The sequence below is a fragment of the Besnoitia besnoiti genome, chromosome IX (genome assembly GCF_002563875.1).
Source record: "Besnoitia besnoiti strain Bb-Ger1 chromosome IX, whole genome shotgun sequence".
In the NCBI taxonomy this organism is placed as follows: domain Eukaryota; phylum Apicomplexa; class Conoidasida; order Eucoccidiorida; family Sarcocystidae; genus Besnoitia; species Besnoitia besnoiti.
Window position 1 is genome coordinate 668442 of NC_042364.1, and position 27371 is coordinate 695812.

At 57.6% G+C, this 27371-nt stretch overlaps 4 protein-coding genes across 4 annotated transcripts; 2 read left to right on the forward strand and 2 right to left on the reverse strand.

Annotated features, from left to right (window-relative positions):
• Positions 1–1585: 1585 nt before the first annotated feature.
• BESB_012710 (PRELI family protein) lies at positions 1586–4141 on the forward strand (the record flags this gene model as incomplete). The annotated part of the gene is made up of 5 exons (XM_029360001.1): positions 1586–1639; positions 1801–1937; positions 2369–2461; positions 2667–2820; positions 3170–4141. The coding sequence occupies 5 exons, from the start codon at positions 1586–1588 to the stop codon at positions 4139–4141; spliced, it is 1410 nt and encodes a 469-aa protein (XP_029216668.1).
• A 2183-nt stretch (positions 4142–6324) lies between these two features.
• On the reverse strand, positions 6325–10433 carry BESB_012720 (uncharacterized protein; the record flags this gene model as incomplete). The annotated part of the gene is made up of 7 exons (XM_029360002.1): positions 6325–6829; positions 7315–7411; positions 7675–7766; positions 8168–8324; positions 8627–8765; positions 9058–9210; positions 9711–10433. The coding sequence occupies 7 exons, from the start codon at positions 10431–10433 to the stop codon at positions 6325–6327; spliced, it is 1866 nt and encodes a 621-aa protein (XP_029216669.1).
• A 1256-nt stretch (positions 10434–11689) lies between these two features.
• Positions 11690–17047, forward strand: BESB_012730 (uncharacterized protein; the record flags this gene model as incomplete). Its single annotated transcript, XM_029360003.1, has 9 exons — positions 11690–11713; positions 12318–12726; positions 13419–13522; positions 13839–13936; positions 14389–14457; positions 14557–14680; positions 15031–15268; positions 15474–15744; positions 15871–17047. The coding sequence occupies 9 exons, from the start codon at positions 11690–11692 to the stop codon at positions 17045–17047; spliced, it is 2514 nt and encodes an 837-aa protein (XP_029216670.1).
• A 1367-nt stretch (positions 17048–18414) lies between these two features.
• On the reverse strand, positions 18415–23929 carry BESB_012740 (RNA recognition motif-containing protein; the record flags this gene model as incomplete). Its single annotated transcript, XM_029360004.1, has 7 exons — positions 18415–18529; positions 19141–21164; positions 21444–21623; positions 22200–22609; positions 23051–23169; positions 23482–23560; positions 23845–23929. The coding sequence occupies 7 exons, from the start codon at positions 23927–23929 to the stop codon at positions 18415–18417; spliced, it is 3012 nt and encodes a 1003-aa protein (XP_029216671.1).
• Positions 23930–27371: the final 3442 nt, after the last annotated feature.

A 27371-nucleotide genomic window follows, 5' to 3' on the forward strand; every position in this document is an offset into this window, starting at 1 on the left:
AGACTGGAAACGAAAACCGATCGACACTCATTCACAGTGTCAGAAAAGTTCGGGCAGCTTAGCGATGCATCTGGAGCCGCCAAATGACACGTTGCATGTCCAGGGGTGCAACAGCTTGACGGAGTTTCGATCTCCAGGTGCATGTAAGCCTAAAAAAGATTGTATTTGACTTTTAATCCCCTAAGCACACATTTACAAGTAGACGAGGTACATCTCGACTTCACGAGTTCTCTCAGGCCGAGCAGCATTCAGGCACTGAACGACTGAAAGATTGAGCAGGCAAGTTGTCTCACTCTGCTTGAATGCAGGGAGACTGATTTGGGGCGTAAGATTCCTTCTACAGCAAGAGATAGACGTTGTCGTCGACCGGGAGACTCTCGCACACAGACGCGGCGCGCGGGCAAATCGCTTTTTTCTCCGCGACACGGAACTCTGCGCTCAGCAGGTGAAAGAAAGACTAGCAAACGCACATTTCTGAGGACTTCAAGCATGTATCGCTACAAGAAAGTCCATTTAATGACTATATGTAAAACGCGTTCGTGCATGCATAACGCGATGGCCTTAGCTTCAAGCGCCGCGTATTTTTTTCATTTTATTTCGATTGCATGCGAGACCAAAGGAAGGATCTTTCCTGGCGCACAATAGCCTGAGCCTCCTTTCGCCGGTCGAGTCGGAAAATTTTTTACTCGCCTTTTCTTGACAAATCACTTTTCCTCTTCGGCACCTGGGGCCCCTCTGCGGAGTTTTTTTTCCTCATCCTGCACCGCCTTTTCCCCTCCCGCTAGCGCCTTGCAAGCGTGTTTTCTGGAAGCAGGTTCTTTTTCCGTCGCCGGCTTCCTCTCTCTTCCCGGCGAAGTTGAACGCTGAATTTTTGCATAACTCGCTTGTCTTCTTGTCGCTGAACTAACTGACGGGACGTGATTCTGTTGCTTGTCTTGTCTGCCTACCTCTCCCTGTAGAGCCGGGTCTGCTTTGAGAAAAGGATTCGTGCGGCGCAGTCTTTCTCTCTGCTGATGGCCGATTCGCCTATTTCTTCTCTTCCTGCGGCCTCAGTCTCAGTCCATGCGTGCTCGCCCGAAGTGTCTTCTGCACCGTTCTTCTGCCGCCTCACTGCCTAGGTGGTGGTGTACTGCAATCATAAAGAACTTGCTTGTCTGTATCTCATAACCGAAGTCATCTTCAGTGTTCCAGGAACTATAATGTCTCTGTTTATTCGATTTGAGTGAACACCACCATCGAATTTAACTCTCTCTCGCCACACACACCACCCTTCTTTCCGCCGGCCTCAGTCCGCACGCAGAAGACCCGAGGCAGGAGAGGTATCCGAAGCGCCCCACGAGGGGACGGAGGACGACCTGCAGATGCCTGCGCGCTCGCCAGCGTGCTCGCCTGTAGCAGCCAGACTGAGCTCGCAAACGGCGAGGAAGCAGCGAACCTCCCCGCGGGAAAAGCGGAGGCGAGGAAGTCGACAAGCAGAGGAGGGAGGAGCGACGGATACGCAACACATTGGGGCGTCTGCGTGCGGGAAAATGAGGAGAGAGTGAAGAGCCAAAGACTTGGGCGTAGGAGACGACGAACGGCGAAGATGAAGCTCTTCGAGAAGACGTTCGTTTTTGACCACAACTGGGAGACCGTCACGGTAGGTTCGGGGGACGGAGTCGCCTTTTTCTTCTTTCTGCAGAATCTTCCTTCTTGAGCCGTGATCTCGCCTTATATATGCGCTCTCTGCACGCGGTATTCACGATGCAAATCGGCGTGACTGCAGAATTTACTTCGACATCTCGTTTCCCCTGTTTGCAGTCGGCCTTTTGGACGAAGTATCCGAACGAGCTCCAGCCTCACGTCTTGCGTGTCGATACACTCGACGTAGACATCGATCCGGAGAAGCAAGAGTTTGCGACGCGCCGGTTGCATTCGCTCAAATATTCCGTTCCAAAGTGCGTCCTTCTTCTCTCGGGGGAGCGCAGCACACGCTGAAGCCGGTGCCTCTGCTGCGATAGTATACAGGCTCTGGCGCTGGGCATGGAGGCTTGGAATAGATGCGAACGATGGATTATCTTCGGTTGTCCTTCAACATTTGAGTCACGGTACCTCGCGGATCTTCACTCCCCTGTGTGTGGCCTCGGAACTGCGCCTTATCGGAAAGCTCCGTCTGTCAGTTTCAGATGTTTCTCGTATCTGCGCTTCCGGCGGTGGCCGTGGATTGCGCAGCTCGCGCAGTGGCGGAAGCGTCGCAGGGATTGCTTTAGCTTTTTTTTCTCTCGATTTTTTTTCTACCAGGTGGATGGAATGCTTCTATTTTTCCCACTTTGCGTCTTTTTTCAGACGGATGAGATGCGTTTTTTTCGAGTTTTTCGTCATTTTTCAGATGGATGGAGTGCTTCTTCGGCGGCTCGTCGCCTGTAGGCTTCGGCTTGGAGGAGGCGTACTGTTCGCTTCCCGACAAAGTTCTGCGTCTCAGGTGAGCGCCGTCGCTTCTTTTTTTTACGATGTGCGACGCACGCGCGGCCTGCGACTCGCACCCTCCTCCGGGGCGCTTGGCACGCAGGAGGATAAAGCCTCAGACATCGGGAAGTCGGAAGCCTGGCGACGCGTGCCGCAGTTCGTCTGCAAGATTTGTTTGCGAGAGTCCCAGCCTTTCTAGCATGCCCGTCGTTGCGGTTCAGGTCGCAGAACTACACGTTTTCATCTTTTTTCCGCGTTGATGAGGAGTGCGTCTACACGCCGCACCCGACGGACCCCTCGCGGACGCTCTACAAGCAGACGGCGACTTACAAAGTTTTTGGGCTCGGTGCCGCCATCAATCGCGCGCTGGAAAGAGTAGGTTGTCGCCCCGGAGTGCGTCGACGCAGCCGTGTGGCTTCGCTTTCTACCCTCTGGCTGTCGCCTATGCTGTTCTGTTGCTTTCCGGCAGCGCCTCTGCGCCACCTCTGCACCTCTGTGGTGCGCCATTTCAGTCTTCACGCGCAGCGAGCCGTTCCCGTCCCTAGTGACCTTTCGCCGTCGAATTCGCAAATAGTGCGAGAGACACGTTCTTCAACTTAGTTGCAACCGCGAGCGGCGGCGAATGACAGCAGACTCCACACGTTTCGCCTGCGTCTAGCACGGCTCTGCAGGCGTTCCTTTCGCATTACTGCGCTTCCGCTTCTGTTTGTTTCTCTGTCTGCAGGCGGCTGTGCGCTCTGCGGAGGAGAAGTCGAGTGTCGGATTCTCCGTTGTCCAGTCTCGCGCGTCGTCGCTCGCGGAGCAGGGCTGGTGGCGGCGGCGCTGCGCCGCGTGTTTCCAGTCTCTGGAGACCGCCGCTGTGAACGCGACTCAGCACTACCGAGACTTAGTGAAGCACGTGGAGGCCTCTTTGTACCCCCGCTCGGGCTCCGCGTCGAGCCAGTGCTCCGCCCCGTCTGCGCCGCCGTCTCCGCCCTCCAGTCCCTTTCCTTCGGCGTCTTCGCTGCCTTCGCTCCTCTTCGACCGCTTCGTGGCATACCCACTCCTGGAGCCTTCTCTCTTCGCCGCATGCGCAATGTCCACATCTGCCAAGCGCTTTCTCCTCGGCCGGCTTTTACCGCCGTTCGTTCTCCCTGCGGAGGGTCGCGACCCTGCCTCGTCGCTCTTCTCTGTGCCCTCTTCGCTGCGAGCTTCGCTCCTCTCTCTCTCCCCCTCGATCCCCTTGCCGCTGAACGCGCTTCGGCCTGCCCGCGCGGCCGCCGGCTCGGCGCAGGCTCCGCGCCTGGAGACGGGGGACGGGCGCGCGGGAGCCGCCGAGGCGGGAGCCGACGTCGACTGTCCGTGCCTGCGCTCTGCGCCGGGAGGCACTAAGCCGGAGAGCACACACGAGTGGCTGACAAGGAGACAGAAGGAGAAGTCAAAGGCAGACGCACGAGTGATGGCGCCAGAGGCAAGCGCAGCGCAACGGGGGACTGTTGGAGGCGATTTGGCTTGCGGCGCGTCGTCGAGCTCGTCAGAGAGCCAGGAGACGGTGGGGACGACGGGCGGAGAGAGCGGCGACGGGCGTGCTGCAGGCGCAGCACATCCGGGGTGGAGGCAGGGAAGCGAGAACGAAGCAGGCCCGTGCTGTGGGCGAGGTAGACCGCTGCTTTTTCCGTCTTTGTGGAGGCCGAGTTCGCGGGCGCCTCCTCGGTGAGAAGAACCACAAGGCGCACGACAGCAGTCGCAGAGCTTGTCGTAGAATCATACACAGGAAGGCGAGATTGCTGCCTCTCTCTCTCACTCCCCCTCCCACGTGGGAGCTGTCAAATGGAACAAAGGCCTGGTGTCTGCGGTCTGGCCGAGGATCGCGAATAGAAATGAAGATGCCGATGCCGTGGAGGAATGTCGCGGAGGAAGGTGAAGGGGGGGAAAGCCGGGAGACAAGAAGGTCAATGAATGTCCTGCAGTGGAAGCAGCTATGCGTCTCTCGGGAGGCTTGCTGCACAGAGTCCAAAAGAAGAAGGACGTGCCTGTCACCCCAGATCACTTCGTTCGCGTTTTTTCGTTTTTCGCATCTTAAATGCGTCGCAGTATGACGGTCCACTCCGTTTGTTTGTTGAGCTCGCAGTTCGTGTTCTGTGGCTCTGCCGAGGCCGATCTCCAGAAAATGGGCACCTATAGCTTCGGCGGCTTTCACTCGCGCCTTCGCAGTTGTCACAGACAGTTCACTTCACTGTCAAGCCTTAGAGCAACCTCCTTCGCGGCCGTCCTCTTCTGTCGCCGCTGCCTTCCGCGGCGGTCCACAGCGAACAACGGCTTCCGCTGGCCTCAGAATGCCGCGGAGCACTGAAGGCTTTTCACATTCGTCTCTCGAATCTGAGTTCCTCCCTGGCGGGCGTGCCATGACCCTGCGGATTGGAGGCCGCTCGGCGGGTCGCCGGAGTCGATTTCGCTCCAGTTTCGCATTTTTTCTCTTAGCGTTTTCCTGGGTACATAGAAGGTAGCCGGTCCCCACCCCCGACCCCCACCCCCACGTCCGCTGACTCAGAATCCACCAGATTCTGTTTTTTTTTCTTTTCGTGGTTGTGCGTGGAAGATTCTTCGCCACGCCTCCCCGTCGCGGCAGAGCGAGGACGGCCTGTCTAGCGTGGCAGCTTCACTCCTTCCGCGTTCTTGCACACGTCGGCGTAGGGGGGCTGTGAGGCTTCCGAAAGAGAGCGAGTGCGCGACGCACCGTCCAGGAACAGAGCTGAGACGCGATGCTAAAGCCTCAGCCTACAAGCGGACGAACAGAGTGACATGTTTGTATATCCGCAGCTCGCGGCAAAAATTGCTTGAGTGAGCGAGAGACGGCCGGCGGAACTCCCGTCTGGGGTCGGACTCTGCCGCTCTGGGTAGCTCCAGCTCGTGGCTCTGCGCGGCTTGGTTCTCTTGTAGATATCGCAGCTAGAAACAAGACCGGAAGATAGTGCTGCGGCTGCATGTAGCTTTCATCCCACAATGCTCAGTGGTGCAAGAGGCAAGGGAATAGACGGAGAAAACTGTAGACAGTCTGCTGTGGATGCACCGACCGCCGATCGGCAGTTGAACAAGTTTGGGTAATGATACACCTCTTCATAACCCAAGATCTTCCCGGGACGCGAGGGTGGGATCGGAGTACGTGGCTTAGGAATCGGTACCTGTTTATAGCGGCCCCGTCTGCCTCAGTACGTCAGCTACTGGCTAGTCTCACGCGTCTGGAACTCATTCCAGCGGAGATCGCCCAAAGATATATCGCTGACGATCCCTTGCGTCTAGGGAAGGGATATTATCTCCAAGGCTCCAGTCTCGTCAGCTCGCTGCCGCAGGCTGGAAGTTTAATGCGGGAGGAGTCGAATCGTGGTGTGCCCTTAGACGTGCTCATCTCCTGTTTCTTTGCGAAAACGTTAGATGTGGACGCGAGGGTCTGAAACGATAGAAAGCGGAAGGAGATAGAGAACGAGGCCCTTCCGCGACGCGACGTGAGAGTGAGCTGCCGACGTCACAGCGCACACTGGCTGGCTAGACGGATGCAGGGAAAAAAAGTGGTACGAGAGAGTTGAGAGAAAAAAGAGTGAGACGCTTGTGCATCGAAGACAAGCGAAATACTGTCAGAGAACGATGCGTGCCGTAGAATGTGTCAAAGAACCCAAGACAATTCTTTAATGTATCACGGCAGATTATACGTAGGCACGTATGGGTACCCATGCATTCATACGCCCTACGCCGTTACGATTCCCAACACCCGAACTCATATATATGTATATACATGGACTTTTATGATTATCTGCCAGCATACACGAGATTGCACGGTCACTGGCCTCGAAAATCGAGGCGACATTTTCGTCCCTTCCCCGGGCCTCTGGCGCTGGGACGCTCTCACCCCCACAGCCCGCCATCTACGCGCCATGAGTGGAGATTCTGGTCCTGTTCTCTTCGCTGTGTGGTGTCGGCGTTTTCCTGCATGAGCAGTTCCCTCTTGCGTTTTTCATCCTTTTCGCGCTGGACGGCGGCCGCGAAGATCTCTCGGAGCTCGGGTTCCTCCGGCGGGGCGAGGTGGTGAATCTCACCGCTCTTCCTCACCATGCCTGTGCGCCGGCGGAAAGCCCCTGGCGGCAGGTTGTTCAGCGTGATGCGGCTGGCAGATAGCGCGGCGTCGGAGTAGCACTCCGCATCCGCCTCCATCGCCGCCCGCTGCTTGGCGCGCTCGGCGGCGCGCGCGCGGGCGACGGCTCCCTTGGGCTCTTGGTGGAGACGAAAGAGAAAGTTCCCGTAGGCATCCAAGCGGGCTTGTGGCATCCGCGCCCAGCGGTCATACGCCACGCGCTCGTTGGGCACGAACAGCCGCCTGACGCGGTGCTGCCGGCGGCCCAGACGCGGCACGCTGCAGCAGCGAAAGCGGAACCAAAAGCAGGATGCTGGGCGAGAAGGGCGAAGCAGAGGAGAACAGCCGCGCGGGGAAGCAACAGAAGTTAGACGAGGGCGACGCCACACACGAAGAGAGTGAAAAGGCGACTGGGAGGAAAACAGAGGCGCCTGAAAACAGGCGGAAGGCTGCTCGACGAAAGAGCAATCACAGCCCACGCGAGACGCACAGAGGCCGGCAAAACTAGACTAAAAAGGGTCCCAGGACAGCGAAGCGTGAGGGGAGGTCACACGCACGGGCGACCCGAATCTCAGCTCGCGCGGAGACAAACGAAGAAGCTCAAATGCCTCAGGCATGCAAGCGAGAACACTGAGGAGGAAACGCACCTTCCAGCGCTCGCTGTCTAATTCAACAGGCAGAAAGTGCATATTTTTTTCAGTGCACGCACAGACATCGGCAGTCACCACAGACCCGACTGTACTACATTCAGACAGTCCACTTACTCTCTCTGCGACTTGTATCGGTTGGCGGCGCGTTGCTTCTTCAGCGCCTCCTCGAGCTCGTAGTTGAAAAATCGCTCTCCGTAGGGCAGCCGAATCACTGCGAGAGAAACAAGAGACACGCGTCGGAAGTGTGGTGAGACCGGCGACGGAACTCACGAGCCTGGAGCGAGGCTGGCTGAGACAACGCGCCCAGGCCCGAGCGCGACCGCCACACAGCGGGGACTATTCGAAAAAAGAGAGACGACGATGCGCCGAAAAGCTACAGATCACCACAAAGTCGCCGGCGCCTTGCGTGAAGCCTCCCTGAAAGCTGCGAACTGGCGCGAAGGCATGCGTCTGCGTGGGTTTCGCAGCACTCACTGTAAGGCCGGTCGATTTCGGCGAGCAGAAGGTAATCCTCGACAGTCTGCGGGATCGGACGCCTCATCTCCATCAGGCGCATATACCAAGTCCTGAAACACGGAAAATACAAAGGACATCCAGCGCGAAAAACTCGTCATCGGTTTTCCCTCCTGGCGCAGCCAGACATCGCTCGGCGCAACTGTGATAGTTATGTCGAGTCTAAACTCTAAACCCTGGCGAAAGTCCTGCCACATGTACCCCCAACCTTAGCGTTTAGGGCCTCTCCGTGTCTATCCGTATTGACCTAACGGAATGCGAGTACTGCGCAGCCACACACGCGTCGAGGCCTATACGCGACGTGGTAGGGCAACTCGCTCGACAGCTCAAAATGCAATCATCAGCCTCTCGATAGGAAAACACGTAGAGACTGTCTCAGGCACTCTCTATCCACACAATGCGTCACGCCAATGCCCACATGCTGCGCTGTGGAGCAACCCAAAACAAAGCTCACCGATCCGTGAGCGCAATGGCGTGCCCCAGAAGGACGTTTTTGACGTTTTTCACTGTTGTATCAGCCGCTTTCGCGATGTTCTTGATGGCCCCCGAGGTGAAATGCTGCGCGGTGTCGCGAGACAGCTCCTCCGGAGTGAAATGCGACAGGATTTTCACTGCAAAAGGGATGCGCATACCAAGCCGACATCGCGCACTCTGAGCACGAATGCACACCGGCTCCAAAAAGGCACTCGTGATTCATACGCGCGAAACACACCTCTCCTACAGATACTCACACGGTAACGCGTCTCCCGGTGCGTATCATACACGAATACAAATCCACATAAATACATACACAAACGCATATAAATGGATAGATATATAGACAGTGGGAGCATGAACCGGGGCGTGTGCCCTAGAAGTTTACACAGGCAGAGACGGGGTTAAAGATTGCAGATTTTCGCAGCTCTGCCCTTACAGTGGAGCTCCATTTCTTTGAACTCGGGCGAGGTCGAGGGACGCAGCTTTTCCCAGCCGAGATCAGCGAGCTTCCTCGCGGACTTCCCGACAATGCCTTGCATCTCTTCTTCAGCCGCCTTGAGGTACTCGAGGCAGCCCTGAGAGGCAGACGCAAGCAGAACATCCACGTTCGCGTCTCCCCCGTCGATACACTCGCCAAACTTCATGACACTCTGAGACTCGCACGCACACTACCCGCACACAGAAGCTCTCAGAGATGAATCTCAACAGAGAACCCAGCTCTGTGCTTCAGACTGAGTACAGCTCCAGGCTCGACGTCCCCTGGCGCAGATGCCTGCAAAGAGCGCTCCCGAGCAGGACGAATGCTACGTGTGCGTAGCCTCGCAGCGGCCGCAAGCGCCGCGCGCGTAGAATGAGGATTTGACTCACCTTCCGCCACACGTAAAAGTCGTAAAAGGTGAACACGCCCTCCTTCTCCATGAGGGAAATGATCAGGTAGCGGTAGAAGCGACTGACCAGCAGACCCTGCTTTTCCAGTTGCCGCTGCTGCGCGTCGGTGAGACGCGAGAGGAAAGCCGATGCCTTCGAAACCAAAAAAAACAGGACTCACACGGCATTTGCTGCAACCGGAAAAAGGGAAATCACACGCAATACTGCACGAGAAACGAGCCACGTATACCCACTTGAAAACAGGGGAACTGGAACCTGCACCCTGGCAAGGAGAGAGGAAAAGCCTGAAGAAGATACGGAGAAGCTCAGGGTCTACGAGCGCGAGTGGGACTCCACACACAGACACAACGATAAAGCGGATGACGCTGGATGACAAACAAACATCGTCAGCAGACGCGCGGAGACTCGGCACTTGCCCTTTCTCTTCACTCTCTCTCTCGACTTTGGCAGCCTTCGTGCGCGTCTGATGTGCGTGTGCGCTCTCTGATTTCATCAAGATCCATGTAGACGGACGCGGTTCTTCCTCCCTCGCCTGGCTCGAAGCTGCCGATCCCCGACGGAGCCTCCGCAGCCACGCACTACTCTGCGTCGCCTCATCTGCGTAGGCACGCAGATGCACCGCGAAGACCCACCTTCTGCTCAATGGCGCTGGCGACGCCGAAGAGGCCGTGCTCGCGCAGCGGGTCCGTCGCCGCGGCCGTCCCTTTCTGCCCTGTTTCCTTGCCGTAGTCCGACTTGGTTGCCAGCGAGCTCTTCAGCTTCCCCACCATGGCGCTGACCCAGTCGGGCGCTGCGCGCCGCTGCGAAAGAGACAAGGCGAAGGACGTCACACCGGCCCGCCAGCATGCGGCGGGAGCGGAGACGCACGCGGCTGCGGACGAAGTGGCGAAGGAAGCGGCGTACAGAGGCCGAGACACAGACAGGAGCGGCGCCGGCGACGCGGAGGGGACAAAGCCACGCAGCACGGGGGCGGCGGAGCTGGGAGAGGATGCGCCCGCACGCGGAGAAGGAGCCTCTGTCCTTCTCGCGCGCGACTCGCTGCCGCCCACAGAGCGACAAACCCTCTCTCGAATGGGCGCCGTGGAGCGCCGTCTGCTCCCGCTCGCAGAGACAGGACTCGCTGCGGGGGCGGCTCGGCCTTTAAGGCGACGCCCCACCAGAGAGCGCTCTGAAGCGTGCGGCGCCGCACACGCGAGAGACGCTTCAGGATGAGGGCGAGCGGGCGCCAGAAATGGAGAGAAGGAATAAACAGGGACCGAGAAAGAGAAGAGAGACTGCGGTAGGGAAGCGACCTGCGTCGCGCACACGCGACGCCGCCGCCGGACTTCCAGGAGAAGTCCGAGCCGCGCAGGCATTGTGAGAAAATGGAAAAACGGACACAGAGGAGAAGAGTTGTCGCGGAGACGAAGGAGAGACAACGAAGAGGCAAATGGAGCGCAAACAGGAATGCTGCAAAGGGAGGAGACTGACGCAGGCGGAGTGGAGGGAAAGCGAGAAAGCAAACCGAGGGCGACGCCCACGCCCCGGGAAGAACAAGATCGACAGAGAAGGGAGCGAACAGGTACGGAAGAAACCGCAGACGTCTCCAGCTGCGCGGCGAATCGACTGGCGAAGGAAATCGATGTGGAGAAGGCGAGCGCCAGGAGACACGCCGCGCGGACCAGACGAAGGCGAGACGGGTGAGTCGCGAGCGGACTCGAGAGCAAGGGGAAGGGAGCAGAAGCAAGTTGGAGGGGATGCAGGGGCAGACATGAAAAGGATCCGAGAGACCTGATGCGAGGACGAAGAGGGTCTTTACTGGCGTGCAAGGGAAGGAAAAGAAGTGACGCGGTTGAAGCGGCAGGGAGGGCGCCGACTCAAGGCCTGACGAGAGGAGAGGAGATATGAGACAGAAAAGAAAAGAATTGCAGCATGTGTCTCCTGCACAGTGGGAATCTCCAGTGCGTGGTAGCGATGAAGAAAAAGTGGTTCCGAAGCGTTGGGCGGGGGTGTGGCGCTGAAAACTCGCGAGATTTCGGCAAGTTGAAACGAAGAGGGGATGGATGCATGCTCTGCGTCGTGCACATGCAGTAGTAGTGTATGTACACATTCACAGCTCGAAAGGCCTTTTTCGCGACATGCGGACGTTCGCCGAAGCTTGAGTTTTCTTCTTTCTCTAGGAACGCCTCTCTGACTTTTATCTCAGGGCGGACCAACGACATCGTGTCTTTTTCTCGAGGCTTGCGTATCTCCTTTTCCAAAGCGCGCGACTTGCTTCTGCCGCGAACCGCCCAAGTAGTTGGCGACCCTCCGCCGGAGACGACCTCACGCCAGCGAGGGCGTCACTCAGAGCTCTAAACGCCCCGTATTCGAAGGCTTACACATCGAAGGGGTTTTCGTTTCAGGGGCAGGTTTTCTCCTCCCGTCCTTCTTCCAAGAGCTGCTGCCTTCCTTCGCTTCTCGCGATCGTCGCTTCGAGAGTTCTCTAAGCGCATATATCAAGGGTGTGCTCTCGGCTCCTGCTTTGCGTCTGACCGAAACCGACTGCGTTCTAGTTGTTTCGGCTACCCCTGGTTTTCTTTTCCGTCGGTCCTGTTCTTTCTTCTGACTCTCGAGGCGGACGGAGGCCGACATGGAGCTCCCCGCGGGCAGCCAGGTGAGGCACAGTAGGCAGAATGGACGCGCGAGAGAAGCAGGAGAAAGGAAGAGGAGCGGATGGTGGCTTTCCCTGCCCCTGTCTGCAGCGCATCACTTTGCATCAGGCTTGATAACGCCGCTGCGCTTCGAGCATGAGCTGACGCGTGCGTGAATGGAGGAGTTGACGCGCTGGCCGCAGGGGTTTCCTCATAGACACGTGCCATAGGCGCTTTGAGCTCGTCCTCACATCTCCATCTCTTCAGCGAAGAGGACGCTTTGAACAAGGCTGAGCTCCGGAGGAGGAGAGACGCGGCCTACTGGACTCCCCTGTGACGTGCGCATCCGCTACGCGCTCTCCTCTGGCTGTATATATCTCCTCCTCTATCTTTTTCTGCATGTCGATCTCTCTCTCTTTCTCTCATCCTCTCTTCTTTCTTCTCTCTTTTTCTCTCTCTCTGCTTGCGGCTCTCTTGCGTCTCTCGCTCCTTTCGCGCGCTGGCTGAGCGGCGGCCTCGTGGCGGGGCGCTGTCTTGCCGAAGTTGGCTTTCCCTTTTGTGTGTGTCTCTCTCTTCGTTCTCCGTTTCATCTTCGCTCCGCTGCGTTCTGTGTCTTGCGTCGCACAGCCGCCTCAGGAGGGCAGCGAGGAGGCGATGGGCGAAGAGGAGGAGGACTTTGATCTGTACGAAGGAATCGACGCCGCCGACCACCTCCTTGTGTCCTCTTCCCCTGCGTCTCTGCCTTCGCTCTCCTCGTCTCATCCCGCGGCTCCAGCGTCTTCTTCTGGAGGCCTGCTGGCTGAGGAGGGCGACATCTGCGCCGATCTATCCGGCTCGAAGGAAGGGAAAAGCCAAGAGGAAGACCTGGTCGTTCTAGCCGACGAGCTCGATCTCTCTTCTTCTTCCGCCTGCCCGGGCGCCCTGCCCGTGAGTCCCTCGGGCGCCACGAACGCCCTCGGCCGAGGCGGTTTCTTGGAGACGAGACTCAGAGGAAAGCGAAAAAAATTCGCAGAAAAAACCGGACTCACCAAAATCGGTAAGACACATCTAAACGCATGTATGCAATTTAGGCCTTACGTACATGCATCTGCGAACATACAAATATAATTGTATATATTTGTTTGTGGCGTACACGCACTTTTTGTTGGTGTGTCTAACTAGGTGCGTGTATGCAGTACAATATTCGCCGCGGCTTCTCAGTCGTATGTGATGTAACAGCAAAACGACTCGTTGTATTGCATTTTATGCAATACACTCTAATTTGTTACACATCTTCTATCTAGATTTTAATGGTTTTAGTAGCTCTGCAGGTATTGATTCTCTCTTCTCTTTTTTCTCTGTTTCTCATTGTGTATCTGCGTCTACTTGCCTGCGTAGGCTTTGCCCAAGTGGCTGCTTATCTCGTCTCCCATGTCTTTCCATCTGCCTGTCAATCTCTTTTCACGCGTTTGTCTTCCTCTGCGTTCAGTTGGGTGTCTCCGCACTGTCTTCGTTCCCTGCCTTCTCTGTTTTCCGGTATGAGGGACTCCTGGCTTTCCTTTTCGTGCTGTTTTTTCAAGCTTCTTCTGTCGCTCTCTAGGCGCATCTAGGAGGCCGACGTCCGACCCCCGGTGACCTGTATTTGGTTTCGCGAACGCGGCATGACTTTTTTTTGCGACTCGATCCCATTCGGCTACTCGTGTGGTGCCCACAGCTGAACGCGTCTAGATTTACTTTCAATTTTCGCAGAAGTCCCGCTCTTCCTGGGGCCGCCGCCGGCACTTCCGGACCTCGTTGCCGATGCTGCAGGGGCGACCACCAACAGCGTCGTTCTTCTCTCTCACCTCTCACTTGTAAGCCGCTTTTCTCTTCTCTCTCGCGCCTGTTCGCCCTCGTGGGGATCGACCGAAGTTCTCGTTTCTTCGGTTTTCCGTCTTGCCTCGTCCAGGCTGCCGCTGCCGCGACGTAGGGAGGTCTCTGACGTCTCAGAGACCTCCCTGCGCCTCGCCGCTCGCATGTTTGCCCTGAGGAGAAGGACGGTGTGTGCTTCCCGCGAGAGCAGGAGGGCGCTTCAGATTCAGACGTTCTTCCCCCTCTCACCGTTCGTGAAAGAGGTGCAGTTCTCTGGTTTTTGAACACCTTTCTGCGCGTTTCGTGCTCTTTTCTCAGTGGCAAACCGACGTCTCGATCCGCGAGGCCGCCGTTCAATTCGGGCGCGTGCGAGCTGTGCGAATTCTCAACAGCGCCCTGGACGGTCGCTCAGCCGGGTACGGCCTCTGCGCATTTCGCCAAGATCACGAAGAAAGGCCCTCGCCTGGCTCATCACCCTCCGGAGGCGCGCCTTCTCTGTCAAAAACGATCAGGTTCACTGGCGCTCTTCTGGCGTGTGGATGTAGCCTCGCGTGACTTCGTGGCTGCGCGGTTTTCCTTCCCCATTGGGGATTCCTCTTGTCCACGTCCATCTCTGCTCTCGCTGCTCCCCACTGTCCGTATACATAAAAAGTAGCATACATATATTTCCGCTATGTATGGAGGATGAAGGGCCACGATGCAGTGGATACAGACCCCTTTCTCGCTGTCTTCGTCAGGCGCCTTTCTCCCCGTCTTGGTTTTTCTCGCAAGCCTCTTCTCGGCGGCTAACTGTTCGCCGCCGCTTTACGTATTCTGTGGATGCGTGTTCTTTCCTCATCTTTGCTTCGTCTGTCGTATCGCTTTTCAGGGTCGCCCTCCTCCAGTTCGTCGCGGCGGATGACGCTGAGCGCTCCATCACGAAGGGTCTTGACCAGGCGTAAGCCTTTTCGCTGCCTGATTTTTTGTCTGCATGGCCTTCCTGTCTCTGCTTTCTATCTCTTGCATGGCTGTCTTCTTTTTGTCTCTATTTTGTCAGCCTCCAGGCTAAGCAACAAGGCCCCCGGCAAGCGAAAGTGACGCGGCTGCCTTCCAATCTGGTCGCGGAGCTTGACGCCTGCCCGCTGTCGTGGACGCGTGGCGGACCTATTCCTGAGGCTCTCGTGAGAGGGGTTACGGTTTACGGTTTGCGGCGTTGAGAGGAGAGAGGGATGCCTCCATTTTTTCTGCCGAATTGCCCTGCTTTCAGGATTATTTGCTTGTAGAGGGCTTGCGCGGTGCATCACTTTCTCTCTTGCTTTCTTGCATGTGTGTGACGCTGTGTGGCTTCACTCTTCTCCGCGTGTTTTTGCTGATGCCTTTCTCACGACGTGCCGCTGCTCTCTCTCGTTGGCCTCTGTGTGTCGAGCTCTCAATTTCTTCGGTGTTGCGCGGCTTTCTTCGCCCGTTCATTTCTTCCGTTCCCCGCGCTCCGATTCGCTTGCCTTCCGGTCGCTCGCCGTGCTGTCTGCAGCTCGAAAGACTCTTCAAGCTCGCTGGGTTGCCGATGCCACCGCGTGACTCTTCTTCTCTCTCCTCGTCGTTCTTCGCCTCCTACTTCTCTTCGCACACGGACCTCAGCGGCGCAGCCCCGGGGAGAGGGGACCCCCCGCCTCGCGTCTTGGGCTCCAGGGCACCGGAGATGCGTCCGCAAAAAACGGAGACAAGACGGGAAAAGCCTCGGCAGACCCCCTCGGCGCCGCCCGCAGCCTGTACGCGCCTCGGGAAGAATGAACTATTCTGGTCTGCTGAACGCGGTTCCTGACCGGCGGGCGTGCGTGCCCTGCTGACAGGCACTTAGTAAAGCCTAGAATGACACTGATTCCCATGCAGCGAAAGGTGAAAGCATGTCCATTTTCGGTGTGGCGCTGACTGACATTGGATGCCGCTGCGTTGCTGCTCTCTGTGTCTGTTCAGATTCGATTCTTTTGAGTTTTCTTCTCGCACATGCGCTGCGTGCCTTCAGGTTCCCCTGGCTGGATCCCAAAGTTCTGCAGGTGATTCAGGAGAGCGTGGAGCGGAGGCGAGCGCGGCGGAGCCGCAGCGACTATTCCTCCTCGAGTGGCGACGAGAGCTCTAGCGGCTGTGAAGACGACGAGGCAAGCGCGACAGCGGAGGAAGAAAGAAGGCGTCAGCAAGGAGGAAAGAGTCTGCCAGGGAGCGGCGCCCTCCAGTCGCGGAACGCAGAGTAAGGGCCGCCAGAGGTTGCCTCTTTTCTATGATGTTTCTATTCTGTTTTGCGCGGTCTTGCAAGAACGTATGCCCGCAAAAGTCCTGTATGCGTTTCTTGTTTTGTGTCTCTCTGTTTTCTCAGCCCCGCCGCAGGCGCGTCGCCCCGAGCGGCTGGTGCGGACGTGTCTCCGGGGTCCTCCCTCCCGGAGCTTCCGTCGTCTCAGTTTTCCCCGTCCTGTCCGGCGCGGCCGCTCTCGCAGGTCCATGTGCCAAATCCGCCGCCCCTGCCGGCTTCTCCCCTGTCGCCGCCGCCGCTTGCGTCTTCGGTGTCTCCTTCGTTTTCTTCCTCCTTCTCGTCGTTCGTTCCTCCGCCGCCGCCTCCCCCTCCGGCCCCGGGGATGGGCGCGCTGCAGCCGCCGCCTCCACCGCCGCCCGCAGATGTGTCTCCTGCGCTGGCGTCTAACTCGCACGGGGCGTCGCCCTCGCTCTCTACGCCGCTCCACGCAGCGGGCGGTCAGGGTTCGTTCGCCCCGAGTGGAGGCGGAACGAATGCCGCGGGGGGCGGGCTCCATTCGTCCTCTTCGTACGGCGCGTCCTCTTCCTATGCGTCTTCCTATCCTCCCGCTGGAGTTGCGGCGCCTCCCCCGCCCTCCATCGTCGTCTTGGCGCCGCCGCCGACCGCGCCGCAGCAGCAGGCGAAGCCCGCCGCGGCGTGTGGCGCGTTCTCCGCTCCCTATGCCGCGCCCTCGGGCTCCTCGTTTCCTTCGTACTCCTACGGCGAAGAGTCTTCAGCGCCCGCCGGCCGTGGCACCGGGGGGGTTACCCTCCTGCGCCCCGCGCCGCGCGCGGCGCCGCGGGTGGGTCTCGTGCGCGAGGAGGACTCGAATATCTACGCCGCGGGCATGTCGCGGGCGGACGAAGGGACTGGTGCGGCCGGCGCACATCGCGTCCACGGGTCGCATGCAGACGGCGCCAGCGCTGCATTCCCTTCGGGGTCTGCCTCCGCTTCGTCGTTCCAGGGCGCGGGGTACGGCTCCGCGGCCCCCTTCGGCTCGTCGTCTCACAGCTACGCTCCTCCGCACTCGCAGACCGCCTACGGGCACGCTGCAGAAGGAGGCGAGAGGTACCTCTGGGGGGGACAGGGACAGAACCTTGGCGGGTCAGCTGATGAGGCCGAACCTCGAGGTGAGAAGACAGGGCCGTACTCCTTCGCGGCAAGTCTCCAGAGGCCAGCCGCGGCAGCCGCCCCAGCCAGTCAGACGCCGGCGCCGAGGCCGCAGGCTGCCGCCGCAAAGGTAAAGCGCCAGAGGCAGTTCTGAGACACGCGGGACGCGTGCCAAGACAGCAGTCGGTGCGGAAACGAGAAGCGGCTACGGTGTCGAGTGAGGCCGCGTCTCAGTGGCCTGGACCGCCGCGAAGGCGGGGAGTCGGGTTCAACACACCTGTTGCGCAGCGTTCAGTAGGGCTCAGGGCTAAGAATCGTCTCGAGTGGAGACAAGGAATGCGAGAGAGGATGAGACGTGGACGCACCGTGTCTATTGGCTCGTCTCCTGTCTGCGCCATTCCGCAGCTGCTCGGGGCTGGCAGCGCGTTTTCTGTCGCGCTGTGCCGCCGCTTGCCTCACGCGCTCTGGATCGACGGCGTGAGACGTGTGGGCACTTCCGCGTTCTATCCCGCATCTGAGCAAGCGGCATTCCCATTTTGGAGTTGTGGCGAATCAATGAACTGCGTTTGTCAAACACCCAATATAACCTCGTGCCGTGGGAGGCAGAGGCCAGCCGGTAATTCTCTGATGTGCAGGCAGAACGTTCTACCTGCATTTTTCAGTTGTTGTAGTATTTGTGCTTCCCTGGTGTGAGGAAAGCAAGGGCGTGGTGCGGCGGTGCATAGTTGAGACATTCTGTCTGTTTTTCGTTTTAATCGCTGTCTATTGTGCGCGTTTAACGCACTAGCGCGAGTGGCTGGAGCTACAGTCGTGCGTGCCTCTGAAATGATTAACAGGCAGCTAGGAGCTCCGCCCGCGGCGACGGACGCTTTGCAAAATCTCTTTTAACCGCCGACGCTCGTGCCTAGTAGACCATAGCGTAGACTGCTGTGCCGCACACCGGGAATCGACCCTTAGGATGTAGGCACGAATACCAAAATAATCGCCCTTTCTTTTGGCTCATCCTGCCTGACCGTCCGCGGCGCCCAGGGACAGAGAAGCAGAGACGCAAATCACATCTTGCTGTTTTTCTATTTCGCCGACCTGAGCAACTGTCGGCTTTGCAACGCGCCCGCAGAGAGCAGCTCAGGCAGCAGATGAAAGACGCCATCAGGAAACTGGATCTGAGGTCGTCTTAAAATGGGCAGCCGCTATCTTGAGGCTTGCTCGATACACAGAACCCTGAGAGAGACGGAAACGTGGCAACCCTCTACCAAGCCGCGGGACACAAACGAACGCGCTCAACAAGGCACGAAGATACTTCCACACGCCTGTGTTTATTCGCTCATTGCTTCTCCCGTCGCCTGCATCGTCTGTTCTTTCTTGCTCTCTTCTGTTCATTCTCACTTTTTGTTTGGCCCGGATACGTCTCCGCCGTGTCGCGCTTCCGGTGCGGCTCTTCTTAATGCCGGGCGGAGTATCGGTTTTTCTCTGTGCGAGGGCTTTCTCTGAGTCTTCAGTGGAACCATCAGCTGCGCCTCCTCACTGATCCAAAACGACACACCCCCTCTGCCTCAGCGCCTTCCGAATCGACAAAACCTGCCGTCGCTGGGCTTCGTTCCACTGCAGCATTTGTGAGGCCTGAGCCGTCAAGATGCTGCGAAGACAACGCACACAAGCCCTAGCAAAGCCGATGCTAGAGCGCAACCTCTGGGTTATGAGATACAGACAACCAAGTTCTTTCTGATTGCAGTACACCACCACCCCACTGGACTGCTTATGACAGCTAAAAGTGTTGGATTTCAAGATCCTACTACATTGAGATGCTTTTCATGACCATCATGTTAAGTGCATTAGCAGAGCATAGTTAAGATGATAACTATTGTGGATATAGAACCAACTGAACACCGCCTTTCCTCGATCGATCGGTATATAACGTAGGCTTGATCCTCAACTACCTTGCCTGAAACGAAGATCCGGTCCATCTCTTCACGTTCGAAGCTCCATATCGCAATCTGCCCTACACGAGCTGGCTGCATATATATTTATTTATTTACAGATACACATTCACATAATTACTGTCTGGAGCTGACGCAGGTGTCGCGTAGGGTATATATATATATATATATATATATTTGGACAGCTGTGATACGTCAGTTAACAATGGCTGATCGCACTGGCATTTATATACAATTAGAGCTGCTTCAGCGGGTACAGCTCGCCTGCCGCAATTCTTCACGCGCGCGGAACAGGGCCAAAGAGACGTACTTTCTCAGCATAGCTGGCACCCGCATGACTTCGTCGACGAGCGCAGCGGGCGCCTCTTCAACAGCGGCTTCCTGGCTCAAAATCAACGCCAGGGGGCTGCACACGGTTTCCCGCTCTGCGGCTCCCACAGCGGCGGCGTCGGGCGCGCCCACAGGGGCCCTCGCAGGCCCGCGGGGAGCGGCGAGCTCTTGCCCGCCGCTTGCATCCCCCCGGGAGGCGCGCCGAAGAGATTGCGAGGCCGGCGCTTGCTGAGGGACTCCTGCCCCCGGCTCGCTCCCGCCCGTCCCCGGTCGGACCCCGAAAGCCGAGGAAGGCACGGAGGCCGCAGACACCGACAAGCGACGACGCGGCGCCTGGGGGTCAAGACGAGTTTGAGGCAGATACTGCCCTGGCGCGAGCGTGGCTCGCGGAAGGACTGGGGCGGCCGGGGCAGCCTGAGGGCCCGCAGGCCGGCCTACCGGCCCCTGCTGTGCTCCGGGCTGCGCGTGCGAGACCTGCTCTTCCTCCGTGCGCCTTCGCTTCAAGCCAGGAGCCCCTTCAAGACTGGCACGCCGCTGAATATCCCTGGCGAAGCTCCCGGCCGGCGCCGCATCTGCGGGAAGCGTCGAAGATACCCCACACGGATGCTCAAGGCCCGGGGACACTCCGGGAGACACGGGCGAGGCCCGGAGACCCCCTGCTAGGGTCACGTGCCCACTTTGATCCACCGCTCCAACGACCGGAGTCTTTTGCGAGGCGGATTGCGGAAGACCCGCTTCCGCAGCTGTTCGCCCTGCCAGTCTCTGAAGCGCGTCCTCGCTCTCCTGACTCGATCGTCTGTTTGCGAACTGCGGGGCGTCAGCCTGAGGGAAGGGGGTCGGCGACGAGTCGGCGCCGCTAGGCGTGATTGGCGAAAACTGAGACGCAGCGGGGAGGCGCCCGGGGACGGTCGAGGCGGCTTGCCTTAGCACCGCTGCCTCGTCTGCGAGCCCCGTCAGAGCCGCGACAAGAACGGGAGCGGGTGCAGCCAGTCCCGGCACCGTGAGCGACACGGCCGTCGCGCGGGGCCCTCCCAGGGGCCCAGCGGCTCGCCGATGGGGGAAGGACGGAGGGGTCGCCAGCAGGGGCTTGCTGCAGTCTTCGAAATTGACAGGCACCGACGGGAGGAGATTCTTCGACGTGACGTCCGCCCTCGCCCCGTACACCTGGGAGCTCGCGCTCGGCGAGGGGGGGGCGGCGCCCGGCGCGGGCGACGCAGCGGAGCTGGAGGGACACTGAGAACCGACTGAGGCATCCACGGTCGCATGCTTCCCTGCCTCTGGAGTGAGAGAAACTCCAGACGGAGGAAACTGCGGAGTAGGAAGAAGCGGGGGCGCAGACGCGGGGGGGACCGACGCGGGAGTCGGACCCGCGGCCGGCAGGCTTGGACAAACCCCGGCAGGTGGTCCCACGTCATCCGCAGGGGCAGCAGCCGAGACCGCGGGCTGTCTCTCTTCCAGTCCAACTCCCGCGCATGGAAGGCCGCCCTTGCCGTCAGAACCCACGTCGCATTCGACGCCCGGCTGGAGGAGCAGGGGGCTCTGCGTGGGAGCAATCCCTGCCCTTCCGTTCGCCCCTCCAGCCTGCGCAACCGGCGGACACGAAACAGCAGATCGTGAAGGCGTGGGCCCTCCGACAGGCCCCTGGCGCGGCAAGGACGCAGACGCCTTGGCCGCTACAGACGCCGCAGCGGCCCCCGCCGTCGCCCCTCTGGGCATGGGCCCAGTCGGAGTCGGTGTCGGGGCCTGTGGGGGACAGGTGGTCTGCGCAGGGAAAGGACGTCGCGGGACATCCGAGCCCGGCGGGCCGGAAGTCGATTCCCGAGCAGCAGAGGCCGAAGCCGAAGGGACAGCGGCAGGTGGGGAAGCGCCGGCAGGCGAGTCGAGAAGGAGAGACGGGGGAAGAGCCAGGGACGACGGCGGCCGCGCGCGACACAGCCGCAGTTCAAGAGAGAGTCTCTCGACCAAAATCTTCCGGGCCTGCACCTGCTGCGCCGGCGGCAAGGCCTGGAGAGACAGAAGCAAAGCGAGTTAAACAAAGCAGACAGAAAACAAACACCGAGCGATACATGCACATATACATTAACGAGCATGCACCCAAACGCCACTCTCTCTAGTTGCCCTCAAAAAGACAACGAGCGAAGCCACAGCCACCAGCGCGACCCCGCGCAGCTCGCCTCCAGCGAACTGTGAATCCAAGAAGTAAACGTATTACGAGCGATCTACGTAAGAATAAATACGTATATATATATATATATATATGTATAATGGAAGATTGCACCTTACTTCAAGGTCGAGGTCCTCGCCCAGGGTGCTGTGCGTGGCGAGCTGGGCGTGAAGGAGTGCGTGACACAGCAGCGGATTCTCGCTGAGGACCTTCCGTGCCGTCGCAGGCATCTGCGCACTTAGACTCTGAATGTCGTCCAAGATCGCAAAAAGGTCCTCGCGCGTGAGCTTCGCGGCGATCTGAGAGAGGAAAAATGGGAGACAGACAGCAGATGAAAAGAATGAGATGACCTAAAGGTCTGCCAATGCTTGAACCGATAGATCACGTGCGAAAAGATATGTGGTGAGCAGAAACAGGCGGTTCAAGCAGCGGACGTCTAGAGCGAGGAAACAGGCACCCAGACGGAAGCATTGTAATCACGGAGTCAACGAAAAACAGCAGAAAAGAAATGCGCCGACGAAACGGAAAGTAGACGCAGGCCAGACAACGATGCATGCAAGGTACGAGGAAGCATACCTGAGCGTACGGTGTTTCATTCACGGGGGATACAGGAGCGATTTTACCGAACTATAACTACTGCACACGCCCACTCGGCTCCCCAACATACACATGTACCACAAAGCCCTCGTGTAATTCAACCCTGAACATATACATATATATATGTACATGTATATATATCACATGCTGGTACTGCGTCCCCCGAAGAGCTCGTCCTTAGAGGGAGTTAGCGAGTCCGCAGCTGCCCACGTCGCCTCTGGTCTGCGAAGCTGTAACGCTGGCGAACTGCTGTGCGAGAAGAATGCACGGATACATACCTCCAGAGCCGCGGGCGTGACAGTGCCGTCGGCGGCAAACAGTTTCAGCCCACTGCCTGGAGGAAAGAGTCCCGCCGCGTCTGCCGGAGCCACAGGCTCTTCCCCCCCCGTGGGCCTGCCTCCCGCGGGTCTTCTCCCGCGGCCGCCTCTCTCCTCCTCGTCTCCGCCTCGCCCAAACGACCGTCCGCGGCTCTGAGCTCCAAACCGGCGTTCGTAGGAGGGGCCCACAGAGTCCCCCCGCCCCATAGACGAGGGACGGCGGCCGTCGGCGGCGTTGTCGGGGAGGTCTGATGACGCGTCTCTCTCCAGGGAGGACGAAGGGAACGCAGCGCCACGGCCCCGCTTGGCAGACGCGCTGGCGTTCCTCTGGCGGCCTTTGTCGTCGCACCACTCTACGCGCAGGGTGCGCCCTAAAACAGAAAACGCAACTTTGAAGCGCGTGTCACGCAGCTGACCGTGCAGCTCGACACATTTCAGCAGATGCCCGTGTCTGCGTCACAGAAAGTGAGAAGAGGCGCCGAAGAAAACCGAAGCCTGCGCACGGGAGAACGCCCCCTGGCGTGCGCGCCCGGCTTCGAGCGCTCAAACGTTTGCTTCGCAGTAAAAAAAAAACCGGATGCACTCTTAACTGCAGGTGCGAGACGCGCAAATATACACACATGTACAGAATATACAACGCTTCGCACAGGACATGCATGCATGAACGCTGGGTGGCGCCATCCTGTCGAAAGCCCGTCAAAGCCCACACGCGCCCCGACGACACGCGAGACACACATGCAGCTCAGAGTGGAATCGAGTTGCCTGACTGCAGTAATTCGACACAGCTGTGATGCAAAGAAGCAGCTCCTCACCCTTGAACACTCGCGCGTCCAGAACTCTGAAGAGAGCGTGGCAATCTTCTTCACGCTCGAACTCGACGTGGGCAAAGAGACTCTTCGGTCGCGCGCCGCTGGCTCTCGCGCTTCGGATGCTAAAACAAAGAAGAAACCAGGAAATACAACGCAGGAGTAACGCACAATGAAGGCAGTAGGTACGGAAGGAAGATGCGGCAGATATACGCCGAAAGAAACACGCGGGGTCTCGTGGTGCCGCAACCGGAAGGCAGAGACTCGAGTGGTGATTCTGCAGAGACAGGTGAGAAGGCCTGCCTTTGAGGCAGGCAAGAGACAGAGAAGGGGGCTAACGACGCGCAGCCGACGGCGCCGAAGAGCGATGGGTTTGCATATGACCTCTCACTGAGCGTCTGAAGTCAAAAAGAAGCAGGGAACACTCCGAAACTTACTTCAGCGACCGGACTGTGCCCGCGGCCGCGAGCAGCGGGCGTAGCTCGGCATCGGTGATATCCACGGGAAGGTTTCCAACTGAAGGCAGACTCACGCAAAGAAAAAAACCGCGAAGTTGGGCAAGATAGTAAAAGTAGATCGCTCAGCATCCATAATGGAGAGGGGCGGGGTTGGAGGGGGGGGGGGGGGGGGGGGGGGGAGGGCAGAGACGCTCGCACAGGAAGGGCTCAACCGCACACTCCACAACCAAGACGAGAGATGCAGAGAGAGCGGCGAAACAGAAAGCGAAAGCCTGGGCGAAGCACGCTCTAACACGGAAAACACGTGCCATAGGGCACGATTTGCAAAGGTAGGCGGCTTACTGAACATTTTTCGGGGTCGCAGGCGCCCCGGAGACCTGTCGTCGTAGGAGCCTTCGCGGCTCTTCGAACTCTTTCCTTCTCGCATGATGAAGAGCGCGGCAAAAAAAGATGAAACACCCAAGGTAACGGCAGGCCTAGCCTGGTCTCATTCTTCCCCTCCCGCCCCTGATGAGCGAGCCTGCTTTGAACGCGTCAGATGGAAAGAAGAAAGCAAAGACTTGTCCCCTACAGAACGGCGAGTTTTTACTTCTCAATCATCAGAGTGCTACCAGACGCCGGACACACCCTTCGCAGGCTGCGAAGAGAAAGCGACGGGCACGGCGCGAAGAAAGGAGGAGTCGAACCCTCACGATGGCAGAAGCAGATCTAGAGCGTGGAGCCAGGTGACCGTTCTTTCTTTCCTCAATCGAAACAGACTTGAGGCTCGAAAGCAACTCAGGCTCAGGGAGAAGGCCGGCGGGATGAGTGGTAAGTCAGCGCGTAGCTCCAATCCGCTGTGCTTGTCGGGAGGAAAACAACAGAGGGCAGTGGAACGGAAAAAACAGACGAGAGGATGCCGTGGCCGGTAGAGGGGCTGATTCGCACGCACGAAGGTCCGCGAGCAGCAACCGACGGGGCTGGAAAAGCGGTGCCAAAAAGGATAAAATGCGGAAGAAGAAGAGAAAAACTAGAAGGCCATCAAGGGCGAAGGGATGTATGTCGGATTCTGGGCACGGTGACGGTGGTTTACAAAGAGACAAGAAACGTCTTCACGCAAGTCGGAAGAATTATGAGTGCCGATAAAATTTACGAGAGAAGGATACAAATAAGAAGAGACGTGCTGCTGAGGACAAATCAAAGGACGGACTCAGACCGAATCGAAGACAGGTTACGATACCGAGCGCCGACTTTGCATATGCAGAGGGCAAGCAAGGAAAGAGCGTGAGACAACATCACTCTTTCCTGAATTCACCAGCAGCAAACTAAGGAAAAATGACAATATGAATTCCCTCTGTAAAGAAACAAGATACAGGTTGTTCCATTCCTTCACGTTCATCATCTAGGCTCTTGGAGATTGTCAGCATGAAAACGCGCGACAGCAGCATCCGCATGCAACACGTGTTTTTTCCGGCTGTGATCATCCATCCTGTCATCTACGTTCGTTGTTCGTTCGTTGTTAACTCCATAGTTTCGTCTAGCTTGATTCCTTTGCTTCGTTCCTCCATTCATTTTCTTTCGTTTTGAAAATCTGGCTTCCTCTTGGTTTCCACTGAGTCGCTGCACGTGTTCCACACTCGAGTCCTCAAATGTCGTGTGGCGTAATTGACACGTGCAAGCGTACCGCCGCAAATCGCTCGCTATTATTGGGAAAACGCGCGTTCTACAATCCCGGCGGTGAAAACAAATATCGCACTTCTGATGTTTGTACAGAATTGTTGTTTCCGTTTATCAGCTCCCTCTTCGTTTAACCGCTTGATGACGCACTGCTTTTAGCCGGGGGGGCTTCTACCGTCCTGCATGTAGTTGCCTCTAGATAGAGTTTCTTTGTTCTTGTGTTTTCTTGTTTTGTCTGTTTGTAACCCGCCTTTTTCTAGTGTCCCTGACTCCTGGGGTGGCTAATCTTCCCGCCTGCAGCCTTCGGTTGCATCGCTGGGCGCCTGTTTCCGTAGGGGCATGTGTCACCGTCGAAGTCTGTAGGGTTCCGAAACCTTTTCAGCCCTGCATTTTGCTTCGCATGCGCGCACTTTAGGGGAATTGAAACGCGGGTTCTCTCGTGTTAGTGTATGCTGCGAGGTGTAGTGTAGGCATGGCTTTTCCTTCACATTAGGAGAGAGTTTCGTCTGCATCGGCTTCCATATAGGTAACGCAGGCAAGAGCTGCACTTTTCCCCAGTGCTTAACAGCGTTACTTGCCTGTGTCGTGCTGCTTGCGCGTGCGGCAGAGGTTCATTGGAACAGCAGGACCAGTGTGTATGGGCAGTTCATGCTACATTCGTTCGTAGTCGCTGACTTGGAGAGCTTCGCCTCTGGGAAACATGTGCATCACCAGACTAAAGCTGCGACCCGCGAAGCTGACGGTTTAGGATATAAGAAAAATCGTGTCAGTGAGTGCACACCACGTCTCAGCACGCGCTCAGATGAAAAACATAGATCGTGAAACGCTACATGTTCAGTATCGGGTGTTCAGGATGAGTTGGACATACAGTTACATGAGCAACCGGACAAGCGCGTATCTCACGTGTCTCCAGCATCGTGCCTAGCCAGAGGCGCACGTTTTTCTGAAAAAAGGCCTTTTTTTCTTCAGAATAGTCAGCGTTCGAGGAATCGCCGCTGGTAGCCCAAGCTTGCACTGCCGCCGGGTAGTTCCGAGCCATCGAGAAGAGCTCCTTAGCGAAAAAGCAGAACTGAGACGGCGCCACTCTATGTAGGCGAACTGCAGGTAGTGAGGCAGCCTGACAACACCTATCTTTGCGACTCCTGGTATCTCGCGATGGAAGAAGAGACTGATATTTCCAACACCCACAAAATCGGAGATACTGAGAGCTTGGGCTCAACGGTCCTAGGCTATACTTCTTTGGGTTGTTAGTAGCGAGCGGCCTTCGGTTGACCCCACCCGAGGAGATCTGCTTCAGGACGAGCTTGGCAGAGGCCCGCTCATTCTTCGCGACGGATACATCCCCAAGATCTGCAACTTCTAATCGAGAATCTTAGGCGCGGATCCACTATTGCAACAGAACGGGAGCAGCAGCCTCACTCCACGGGGGGACGGTGCACCCAGACATTCCGGTGTTTGGTTTTCGGCCCTCGATATAAATGCCTGAGTATCGTGGTAGTGTATCCGTCTCGTTACATGTATACACGCCTTACTAGGCGGCTTGGCTCGAGAAGGCCTACAGACCTGCTATAAATTCCTAATGTTTGAATGCATACACCATCTCGGCCTCGCAAACGGCAAACCGTGGTTCGCGTCGGCGGCAACTTTGCGTAGGTGAGCAGGACAAGGCCGAACTGAAATCGATTTGTCAAATTGTGGAACAGAGAGGCTCAGCGAGTGTGCAAGGGAAAAATGCATTCTCGCTATCGACAGTTGACCGGCTTAGATATTATCGACGACAGGGACAAACTGCATTGACAGGCGCCGTGTGCCAACAACACACACACTGCATCGTTCGAGTCGTTACCTGCCGATATGGGCCCGGGAGAGGAAGATGACGAAGAAGTGGAAAACGCAAGAGTGAAGCGAAGGGGATCGCAACAGTTCAGCGAGCACACGCTGAGCGAGCGCTGTAGAAGGCACACACAACATGGAAGCACGCTCAAGACACATGCATTTGCTGCATGCGGAAGCTCGGTAAAATATCGGCATAGCATGGAAAAGGAGAATCAGATACGTAACAGATTTTCTACCTCCGAGGAAAATGATGGACTGCGCTACTTGTTTTTTACGAAATACGTTCTTGGCAGTCATTTTTGGCCGAGGCTTATGCGCATTTCCGTTCTCTGTGTTCACTGGCTTCACACACATGCAGCCAAGACATCACCGCCGGC